Below are 12087 nucleotides of genomic sequence, written 5' to 3' on the forward strand. Positions count from 1 at the left end.
CAACAGAACAAATACCCCTTGCAGCACTAACTCTTCCGGGACGCTACAATATACACCCCCCGCTACCCCCTACCCCAGAACCCCAACCTCCTAATGCTCTTTCAGGGAGAGCATGTCCCAAATTCCAAGCTGCTGTTTTGAGGCATATTTAAAAAAATTATGCACTTTGTGACTTCAATAATAAATATGGCAGTGCCATGTTGGCATTTTTTTCCATAACTTGAGTTGAAGTTGTTCTCTTATTTTGGAAAACCTTGTTACATTGTTTAATGCATCCAGCGGGGCATCACAACAAAATGAGGCATAATAATGTGTTAATTCCACGACTGTATATATCGGTATCGGTAATTAAGAGTTGGACAATATCGGAATATCGGCAAAAAAGCCATTATCGGACATCTCTAGTTTTAATTGTTGATGCGTTTTAATTGTTTTTTTTTAAATGCACCAGAAAATAACCCGTCTTGTACACTGTTGATGTGTTTCAATGGCCAGTAGGGCGTAAATGTGTTTCTGTATAGTATATCAATGGTCATGTGGTGACATCAATTATGGTATTTTGAGAGGTAATGATTGAAGTCGGACATCACTGAAGGCCGAGGTGGGAAACGCCGCTGGTCTGCTTCAACACCAGGCCCTCAATCAATGATCTTCATCTAAAAGAGGATGAGTGTGCCATTATTAGTGATTGTTGTAAGAGGTGGCGTGCACTCATTCATCGCTTGCCAAACACGAAGATGGCCCCACAGAGGATCGATATTCTGGCTGTGAACATTCTCAATGGACCTGAGAGCCCCCGCGGCCGACAAAGACGAGCAGCTCAGAGTGTCACCTGACCGTCTGCTGACGTCACAACATCCTCGGGTGAAATCATCTCTTTTCTTAAAAGCCTTGATGTGGCGATTGGAATTACCTGGCTGTGTCGTCTTTGTCAACTCCTCTTTTTTCTCCCCAAGTCTGATCTCCAAAAATGTCCTATGGAAGACAGCAGATTTAAATTGTTAGAGGATTTGTTTCCTTCCACAAATTGACTAGCTCTGGCCTTGTTTCTGCTCAAAGAAGATAAACAATGAATACACCTTGTGTTTTATATCTTTGCAAATGCACACACATTGCATCTCATTTAGGCACCAGAGGAAGAAGTACCAGGTGCAGGGAGCGAGAGAGGAGGAGAATGTGTGTGCGCCTAGAGCAGGGGTCACCAACGCGGTGCCCGCGGGCACCAGGTAGCCCGTAAGGACCAGATGAGTAGCCCGCTGGCCTGTTCTAAAAATAGCTCAAATAGCAGCACTTACCAGTGAGCTGCCTCTATTTTTTAAATTTTATTTATTTACTAGCAAGCTGGTCTCACTTTGCCTGACATTTTTAATTCTAAAAGAGACAAAACTCAAATAGAATTTGAAAATCCAAGAAAATATTTTAAAGACTTGGTCTTTACTTGTTTAAATAAATTCTTTTTTTTTTTACTTTGCTTCTTATAACTTTCAGAAAGACAATTTTAGAGAAAAAATACAACCTTAAAAATGATTTTAGGATTTTTAAACACATATACCTTTTTACCTTTTAAATTCCTTCCTCTTCTTTCCTGACAATTTAAATCAATGTTCAAGTAAATTTATTTTTTAAAGAATAATAAATAAATTGTAATTTAATTCTTCATTTTAGCTTCTGTTTTTTCGACAAAGAATATTTGTGAAATATTTCTTCAAACTTATTATGATTAAAATTCAAAAAAAATATTCTGGCAAATCTAGAAAATCTGTAGAATCAAATTAAAATCTTATTTCAAAGTCTTTTGAATTTCTTTTAAAATTTTTGTTCTGGAAAATCTAGAAGAAATAATGATTTGTCTTTGTTAGAAATATAGCTTGGTCCAATTTGTTATATATTCTAACAAAGTGCAGATTGGATTTTAACCTATTTAAAACATGTCATCAAAATTCTAAAATTAATTTTAATCAGGAAAAATTACTAATGATGTTCCATAAATTATTTCAATTTTTTTTTAAATTTTACATGAGTTATTTGTACAAACATGGTGCAAAGTAATTCATGATTTGTTAAAAAAATTTTAGTGGCTCGCTAGTTAAAATGGGATATTGTGATTTCACAAGACTGTCTTAGAAGTGATCATTTGAAAATGTTCAATTTGAAAAATGTGCACTTAGAGAAAATATAAAAATAAAGTGTTGCATATTGATATTTATCTGTTTCTATATATATTTAATGTGAGAAATCATTAAGATGATCAGTGTTTCCACAATGATAATTATAATTAATTATTAATAATAACATAGAGTTAAAGGTAAATTGAGCAAATTTGCTATTTCTGGCAATTTATTTAAGTGTGTATCAAACTGGTAGCCCTTCGCATTAATCACTACCCAAGAAGTAGCTCTTGCTTTCAAAAAGGTTGGTGACCCCTGTTTTAAAGACTTGGTCTTTACTTGTTTAAATAAATTCTTTTTTTTTTTTTACTTTGCATCTTATAACTTTCCGACAGACAATTTTAGAGAAAAAATACAACCTTAAAAATGATTTTAGGATTTTTAAACACATATACCTTTTAAATTCCTTCCTCTTCTTTCCTGACAATTTAAATCAATGTTCAAGTAAATTTATTTTTTTTACTGTAAAGAATAATAAATACAATTTAATTTTAGCTTCTGTTTTTTCGACGAAGAATATTTGTGAAATATTTCTTCAAACTTATTATGAATAAAATTCAAAAAAAATATTCTGGCAAATCTAGAAAATCTGTAGAATCAAATTTAAATCTTATTTCAAAGTCTTTTGAATTTCTTTGAAAAATTTTGTTCTGGAAAATCTAGAAGAAATAATGATTTGTGTAGCTTGGTCCAATTTGTTATATATTCTAACAAAGTGTAGATTGGATTTTAACCTATTTAAAACATGTCATCAAAATTCTAAAATTATTCTTAATCAGGAAAAATTACTAATGATGTTCCATAAATTATTTTTTTAATTTTTTCCAAAAGATTCGAATTAGCTAGTTTTTCCTCTTCTTTTTTTCGGTTGAATTTTGAATTTTAAAGAGTCGAAATTGAAGATAAACTATGTTTCAAAATTTAATTGTCATTTTTTTCGTGTTTTCTACTCTTTTAAACTGTTCAATTAAGTGTAAATATCATTAATTGTTAATAATAACATAGAGTTAAAGGTAAATTGAGCAAATTGGCTATTTCTGGCAATTTATTTAAGTGTGTATCAAACTGGTAGCCCTTTGCATTAATCACTACCCAAGAAGTAGCTCTTGCTTTCAAAAAGGTTGATGACTCCTGGCCTAGACCATAGCTGTCAAACTCACCAACATCCACACACTTCACTCACCCTGGATATTCAAGCATTTCAGTTCCGCTCACGCCTATCGGCAGCTTGCGCACATAGGGCGTTCACATTCCTATCGGAATTGCAAATCCTAGTGTACATGTGATTGTAGTTGGGACAAGCGGTAGAAAATGGATGGATTTTTAATAGATTTGTAAACAACCAGGTACACTTGACAGGTCTACCTTGGTTGACCACGCCTATAAGAACAGCTGATAGGCAACACGTCACAGTGGTCAGGTGACCCTTCTGAAGAAGACTGCAGATGACAGTCGAAACATGTCAGGTACAAATTCCATCTACCCTATTTTTCGGACTATAAGTCGCAGTTTTTTTTTTAGTTTGGCCGGGGGTGCGACTTATACTCAGGAGCGACTTATGTGTGAAATTATTAACACATTTCCGTAAAATATCAAATAATATTATTTAGCTCATTCACGTAAGAGACTAGACCAGTGGTTCTTAACCTGGGTTCGATCGAACCCTAGGGGTTGGGTGAGTCGGGCTCAGGGGTTCGGCGGAGGTCAAGACACACCCGACTCATCGTGTAAATAAAAACTTCTCCCTATCGGCGTATTACGGATACGGCAACAGCAGAAGTCAGACTGATTTGCAGGTGTGTAATTTGTTGTGAGTTTATGCACTGAGGGGAGACAGGGCCTTCTCTGTGGTCGGCCCTAAACTCTGGAACACTCTGCCCCTCCATGTTCAAACTGCTTCCACAGTGGAGTGTTTTAAGTCTCGTCTTAAGACCCACTTTTATTCTTTGGCTTTTAACACTACGTGAGTTGTGTGGTCTTCTGTCCTCTGTTGTCCTGTGTGTTTTTTTTAATAAATTTTGATGTCTATTTTACTGTTTTAATTGGTTTTACCCTTTAAGAATCGCTTTTAATCATATTTATTTTTTATATTGTCTCTGTATTGGTTTTCTATTCATTTATTCTTTGTTTTTATTCAGTCATTGGTGTAGCATATTATTGTTTTTAATATTGTTTTTAACATGGCTGTGCAGCACTTTGGAAACATTCTTGTTGTGTAAATGTGCTATATAAATAAAGTGGATTGGGTTGATTGATTGATTGGATGCACTGTGTTGGTTTTGTTGTTTGAACAAGGTGATGTTCATGCACGCTTCATTTTGTGCACCAGTAAAAAAACATGGTAACACTTTAATATGGGGAACATATTCACCATTAATTAGTTGCTTATGAACATGCAAATTAGTAACATATTGGCTCCTAACTAGTCATTATTAAGTACTTATTCATGCCTTATTCGGCATGGCCTTAATATAACCCTAACCCTCTAACCCTGGCCCTAACCAAATAACTCTAAATTAAGTCTTTGTTACTTAGAATATGTTCCCCATACTTAAAGTGTTACCAAAAACATATAACTGTCTTGAATTTGAAAAAAAAACATTTTTTTTTCACTAAAGAAGGGTTTGGTGAATGCGCATAAGAAACTGGTTGTCACACCGCGGTGAGGAGAGTCTTGTCTTGGTTTTTTCTGTCTTGTTATTTGCATGTATTATTTTGAAAAGCAACTCCTCTTGTTTCAGATCACGGGCCCTTCCTCTTGTGTCACCAGTCTGACGTCATCCCTGACCCTTGATTGTTTCCACCTGTTTCCCATTACCCTCATGTTCCATATAAGCCCATCCCTCCCCTTGTTCTGTGCCAGATTGTCTCGATCCTTCGTGCCTGTCTTGCCTCGTCCCACGACCACGTTTGTTTATCCAGCCTTTTTCTAGCTGTAATTTTGAGATAACCTTTTCCTCCCTCAGAGCGACCTTTGTTATTTAACCTTTTTCAACCGCAGTGGTGAGTTTGATTTTTCCTTAACATTTCCTTCCTCAAAGTTTGAGTGATTTTGGTTTATATAATTGTTAGAATAATTGTGAGTGTAGTAAGTTTTAATAGTCCTTAATTTCTTCCTCCGTTTGGAGCGCTTTTGGTTAAAGTTTTTTATAGCAGATTCGTTGCTAGTTATATTTGTCTTATTTTTGTCAATTCCTCCGTTGGAGTGATTTTTGGTTCTTTCCCTTTTTGGAAACGTTTTTTTTTTAATATCATAGTAGTACCTCATAGTGATTGTAAATGTTCTGCTCTGGAGGTTAAGAGTTATTTTCAAAATAAAAGCCTGATTTAGAACCTCCCCTCTCTGCATCTGAGTCCCTTCATTCGCCCAAGCCTGACACCGGTGGGGTTCGGTACCTCCAACAAGGTTAAGAACCACTGGACTAGACTTATAAGATTTCATGGGATTTAGCGATTAGGAGTGACAGATTGTTTGGTAAACGTATAGCATGTTCTATATGTTATAGTTATTTGAATGACTCTTACCATAATATGTTACGTTAACATACCAGTTGGTTATTTATGCCTCATATAACGTACACTTATTCAGACAGTTCACTATTCTTTATTTATTTTAAATTGCCTTTCAAATGTGTATTCTTGGTGTTTGGGTTTTATCAAATAAATTTCCCCCAAAAATGTGACTTATACTCCAGTGCGACTTATGTTTTTTTCCTTCTTTATTATGCATTTTCGGCCGGAGCGACTTATAGTCCGAAAAATACGGTAATATACCGAAAATATGGTCCGATTACAAGAACATTTGAAAAAGATTTGTAAACATTTCTACAAAAAACTTTGTTGCATTGTAATTACGTGTAGAATTGTGCGGAGAAAAATGAATTTATTCCAATTTGGAATAAGGCTGTGACAAAATGAAGCGCTGTGAATACTTTCCGGATGCACTGTACATCGCAACTTCTTAGTCTTCTTCCTGAAAGCTCACCTGTTGGTCACAGTCTTTTCCCCCCTGACCTCCAGCACACGTGGGGCCCGATGTTCATTAACACCGAGAACTCAGGCAGCAGAAGAGCCACAACAGCCATCATGTTCCTCCTCTAAGCCGTGACTTTCTTAGTAGACGTGCTGAAATTAAAACAGTCGGTTTAACGGCAGTGCAAACTTCTTTAGCGGCCTCTTGTGTATTGCGAAACAATCAGACCACTCACTTCAGTGATCACAGACACTTTATCAAGCACTTCTACCTCATTGCTTTATTCTCTATGACGCCCTCTGGTGGCCAAGAAAAGCACTACCACTCTTGGTGTTGGCGGTGCCTAAAAAGTCACGAGTGTCAGTGACCTCGCAAGGAGCAAAGAAACATACGCAGGTCACACAAACACTGGTATATTGAAATGATGCAAACAGTACAAAATAACCCCTTTTGGGTGTGAAAATAAAGTTTGAAACAGACGTAAGGCACCAATAAATACACGACAGTTCAATCGTGATATGAATCAGGGTGTAACAAATCAAAAGGGGGCGCAGTGTAGTGAAACTCTCAGGCATCAACTCTGTCCCAAACGTGAGCCATGAGGGGACGTCGGAGTGTCGAAGACTTGAAATATTGGCTGACAGCAAAGTGCCAAATCAAAAAGGTAAAATCAAACAGCAACAAAACCCGAAAAAATAGGTCCTTTAGTGTTCCATGTCCTGATCAGACAAGTCCGGTGCACAAACCCTCCTCTTCCTCCCGATTAGACCTCCTCAAAGAACGCCATCTGAGACATGTAGGCTGAGTTTCTCTGTCAAACACAAGAGTGATGGACTTTGATAGCATATCAAGGAGCAGGAAAACATGAATAATTCATTCATGACCTGACAGAAGCATTGATCAGAGCATGAAAGACGCCTTGATACGGACGACTAGTGATGGGACATGTAAACAACATTTATGTCGGAATTGCGTATGGATGCTGAAATGCTGGAAGGGAAATATTAATTGTATCCTGAATGTTTTGATGCAGGAATGATTAGAATGTGTTGAGAAAAATGGGGGAACATTTTTTTTTTAAAGGAATTTTAGGGTTAGAAAAAGTGAAATTCTGAAAAAAGCGGGAATTTTCAGAAGGTAAAAAATGTCCTTAACCTCTAGACCTGGGCAAATTAAGGCCCAAAGGCTGCATGTGGCCCGTTAAGCTTTTCGATGTGGCCCGCCGGACACCCCCAAATATTTTTTTTAGATTTTTAAAATGGAAACTGTAGCTGCCATTTAGGGCTGCAACTAACGATTAATTTGATAATCGATTAATCTGTCGATTATTACTTTGATTAATCAATTAATAATCGGATAAAAGAGACAAACTACATTTCTATCCTTTCCAGTATTTTATTGGAAAAAAAAACAGCATACTGGCACCATACTTATTTTGATTATTGTTTCTCAGCTGTTTGTAAATGTTGCAGTTTATAAATAAAGATTTATTTAAAAAAAAAAAATAAAAAAAAAAAATAAAAAAATTTATTTTTATTTTTAAAACTCTGCGCATGCGCATAGCATAGATCCAACAAATCGATGACTAAATTAATCGGAAACTATTTTTATAATCGATTTTAATCGATTAGTTGTTGCAGCCCTACTGCCATTATGATGTGCAGTCATGTTTTCAAATGACCGTAAGTCTTGAACCATACAAAGTAGGGATGTCCGATAATGGCTTTTTGCCTATATCCGATATTGTCCAACTCTTTAATTACCGATACCGATATCAACCGATATATGCAGTCGTGGAATTAACACATTATTATGCCTAATTTGGACAACCAGGTATGGTGAAGATAAGGTACTTTTTAAAAAAATTTGTAAAATAAGATAAATAAATTAAAAACATTTTCTTGAATAAAAAAGAAAGTACAACAATATAAAAACAGTTACATAGAATCTAGTAATGAATGAAAATGAGTAAAATTAACTGTTAAAGGTTAGTACTATTAGTGGACCAGCAGCCCGCACAATCATGTGTGCTTACGGACTGTATTCCTTGCAGACTGTATTGATATATATTGATATATAATGTAGGAACCAGAATATTAATAACAGAAAGAAACAACAATTTTGTGTGAATGAGTGTAAATGGGGGAGGGAGGTTTTTTTGGGTTGGTGCACTAATTGTAAGTGTATCTTGTGTTTTTTATGTTGATTTAATTAAAAAAAATAAATTAAAAACAACGATACCGATAATAAAAAACCCGATACCGATAATTTCCGATATTACATTTTAACGCATATATCGGCCGATAATATCGGCAGGCCGATATTATCGGACATCTCTAATACAAAGTATTTAAATGGTTGAAATCTGCGCTTTTGCAAGCTATACTAGTTACTATGGTAATCTACGTCACAGCAGCTCAGACGAGGCACCAAGCAGTGTGGGTGGGGAGCGTTTCCACAGAGTGTTCCCAGAGCGAGCCTGAAAATGCGGGTGTCAGGGACAGACGCGAAAGGAGATTTTTCCAAAGCTTAGTGATACATCAAATTGTAGGTGTTTGTTTTTTTTACCCTTCGCATTCATATTTCACTGTTAGTTGCGCTTCGCCTGATTGTAAAATATGTGGATGGAGAGGGGGTGTGACGTTCATATGTTGTCAGTATTCAGTGTTTTATCGTTCATAGTTAATATTGTAAATCCCGCATTCTTTATTTTCATGTACATTGTGGGTGTCTCATTCAGTAAAAAAAAATTACAATTCCATTACGTTTTTTAAGGCGGTCTGTCATAACGTTTTTAGCATTTAATCAGACATTATTGGCCAGGTTTTGTATTAGTGTTCCTAAAAATAGATATACCGGCCCCCAGACACATTTTTTTCTCTAAATTTGGCCCCCCGAGTCAAAATAATTGCCCAGGCCTGCTCTAAAGGCCTTAGTGGCCACATGCGTGGACAGCACCTTTTAGATCTTATTTCCAAAATTGTGTACACTACTGAATTGGGGTCTTATGCCGACATATGGACACTCATACCGCTATCTGGTGGTGTCAGAAGAGTATAACATACAATGGAATTTGGAAAAAAAAAAGTGTAAAAATAAAAATTAGCATGTCACTACACATGAAGTACACGTTTGTGTACTTATGGACTAAGTACATCATATAAAAAGATGATTTTTTAGTTTTTATTCTAATTAGGGTCCAATAAGCCCTAATAGCAAAGAGACATTTTAAAAAAAAGCATGTAAACAAACAGCTTGGGCCTTAAGAGGTTAATGACCTCTTATTTTTATGTTGGAAGGACAAGCGGTAGAAAATGGATGGATGGATGGATAGTTTGAATGAATGTGGATAATGTGTTCATATTTGTGGGTGTCTGGAACCAAGAACGGCGGTATCTCAGTGCCTCATCTTAACATCTGGTCCTACTTGCCAGCATTAACTAACAGCGAGAGATGGAGGTAAGTGAGTGCGAAGGACAGTGCTGAGAAGAAAAAAGTGGATTATATGCATTGAATTAAAGAAATAAATCATCTAAAACGTGAGAGAGCGTGTAGTTTGCCAACTTGTTGGGGCGTAGCACTGCTCGTCCGCACCATACTGGAGCAGAATGAGTCGATAACGCCAGCCAAGGACATTCAAATAATATGTGGACATTTATCCATGAAACTATGGAGAAGCAGCTGAAAGAAGATACCGTAGAATTCCACTCTCCAAGGGAAATACCGGGGACGGCGTGGCGCGGTTGGGAGAGTGGCCGTGCCAGCAACATGAGGGTTCCCGGTTCGATCCCCACCTTCTACCAACCCCGTCATGTCCGTTGTGTCGTTGAGCAAGACACTTCACCCTTGCTCCTGATGGGTGGTGGTTAGGGCCTTGCATGGCAGCTCCCGCCCTCAGTGTGTGAATGTGTGTGTGAATGGGTGAATGTGGAAATAGTGTCAAAGCGCTTTGAGTACCTTGAAGGTAGAAAAGCGCTATACAAGTATTTACCATTTACTGTACATTATTATTAGTAGGGATGTCCGATAATGGCTTTTTGCCGATATCCAATATTCTGATATTGTCCAACTCTTTAATTACCGATACCAATATCAACCGATACCGATATCAACCGATATATGCAGTCGTGGAATTAACACATTATTATGCCTAATTTGGACAACCAGGTATGGTAAAGATAAGGTACTTTTTTAAAAAATTAGTAAAATAAGATAAATAAATTAAAAACATTTTCTTGAATAAAAAAGAAAGTACAAAAATATAAAAACAGTTACATAGAAACTAGTAATGAATGAAAATTAGTAAAATTAACTGTTAAAGGTTAGTACTATTAGTGGACCAGCAGCACGCACAATCATGTGTGCTTACGGACTGTATCCCTTGCAGACTGTATTGATATATATTGATATATAATGTAGGAAGCAGAATATTAATAACAGAAAGAAACAACCCTTTTGTGTGAATGAGTGTAAATGGGGGAGGGAGGTTTTTGGGTTGGTGCACTAATTGTAAGTGTATCTTGTGTTTTTTATGTTGATTTAATAAAAAAAACAAAAAAAAACGAAAAAAAAACCGATACCGATAATAAGAAAACCGATACCGATAATTTCCGATATTACATTTTAACGCATATATCGGCCGATAATATCGACAGTCCGATATTATCGGACACCTCTAATTATTACATTACTTAATAATAATAATAATAATACATTAAATTTATATAGCGCTTCTCTAAGTACTCAAATGTGCTTTTTCATGAACTAAATATAAATTAAGATATAAGAAATCAGCTAAAAAAAAGAAGAAACAAAATGCACATATATAAAACGAGAGAAGCAGGGAAGGGCAGGTGGCTTTTGAGGGCAGTTTTAAAAGAGGAAAGGGTGGGGGCAGATTTTGGATATTGGAAGTGGGTTATAATGATGCTGCTGTTCTGTTGTTGTTGTTGTTATGTTTGTTGTTGTTGTTGTATCATCCCCGCAATTTCCCCCTCTGTCTTCCTTTTTTTCTCTTTCTATCCCCTCCCGCTCTGGCCCGGCTGCACCAAATAATAATATAAATCCATTTAATAAAGTCAAATACAAATAAGGCAACAAGAGAAGTATCCCACACTTCTCTTTTGTAAAGTAAATCTGTACAGCCGATATGGGCATCTACATCAACTATATGATTTGCCTCAGTAGCTGAACAGGACTAAAATAAAAATAAATAAAAAGGAAGTGGGTTCCATAGGGAGGGGGCAGCAATCCAAAAAAAACGGACCTGTCGCCCCAGGTCCGGTGCTTGGTCTTGGGGATTTGCAGGAAGTTGGCCTCGCCAGACCTAAGCGATCGGGAAGGCACGTAGTGGTGGAGGAGGTCGGAGACGTAAGTGGGGTGAGTAGGTAGGTGGTGAGTACAATTTTCAAATGTATTCTGTATCAGACCGAGGTGATGTGTTCTCTGGAGCGGGTACCACAGAATGTAGGGGTGTCCAAAAAAAAACATTTTCGAATTAATTGTGATTATTTGTAACGATTCTTAACCAAATCAAAAAAAATAAAAAATCGATTTATAAGAAATTAAAAAAATTTTTTTTTTTAATCTGTCCTGTCCAGCCACTCGGGCAAATCATATAGTTGATGTAGATGATCATATCGGATGTACAGATTTACTTTAGAAAAGAGAAGTGTGGGATACTTCTTTTGTTGCCTTTTTTCTTTTTGACTTTATTAAATGTTTGGGTAGGATTTTATTTAAAAAAAAACAGTTTTCTTTTAAGTAATGTAGAAATGTAATAGAGCTGTTTGTCTATTTTATGGAGGAATGTACACTACCGTTCAAAAGTTTGGGGTCACATTGAAATGTCCTTATTTTTTAAGGAAAAGCACTGTACTTTTCAATGAAGATAACTTTGAACTAGTCTTAACTTGAAAGAAATACACTCTATACATTGCTAATGTG

General features: G+C 36.2%; 1 protein-coding gene across 2 annotated transcripts in view; it reads right to left on the minus strand.

Annotated features, from left to right (window-relative positions):
• Positions 1-6384: 6384 nt before the first annotated feature.
• The window catches only part of nf2b (NF2, moesin-ezrin-radixin like (MERLIN) tumor suppressor b), a 40716-nt gene continuing 35013 nt past the window's right edge, over positions 6385-12087 (minus strand). Inside the window, exon 17 of one of the 2 annotated variants that reach the window (XM_062049131.1) lies at positions 6385-6952. In XM_062049131.1, coding sequence (XP_061905115.1) covers positions 6905-6952 — 48 coding nt within the window. In that variant the 3' untranslated portion in view covers positions 6385-6904. The remainder of the gene's footprint in view (positions 6953-12087) is intronic. The other variant, XM_062049132.1, reaches the window with a different exon arrangement.

This window comes from Entelurus aequoreus, linkage group LG05 (assembly GCF_033978785.1).
Source record: "Entelurus aequoreus isolate RoL-2023_Sb linkage group LG05, RoL_Eaeq_v1.1, whole genome shotgun sequence".
Lineage (NCBI taxonomy): Eukaryota > Metazoa > Chordata > Actinopteri > Syngnathiformes > Syngnathidae > Entelurus > Entelurus aequoreus.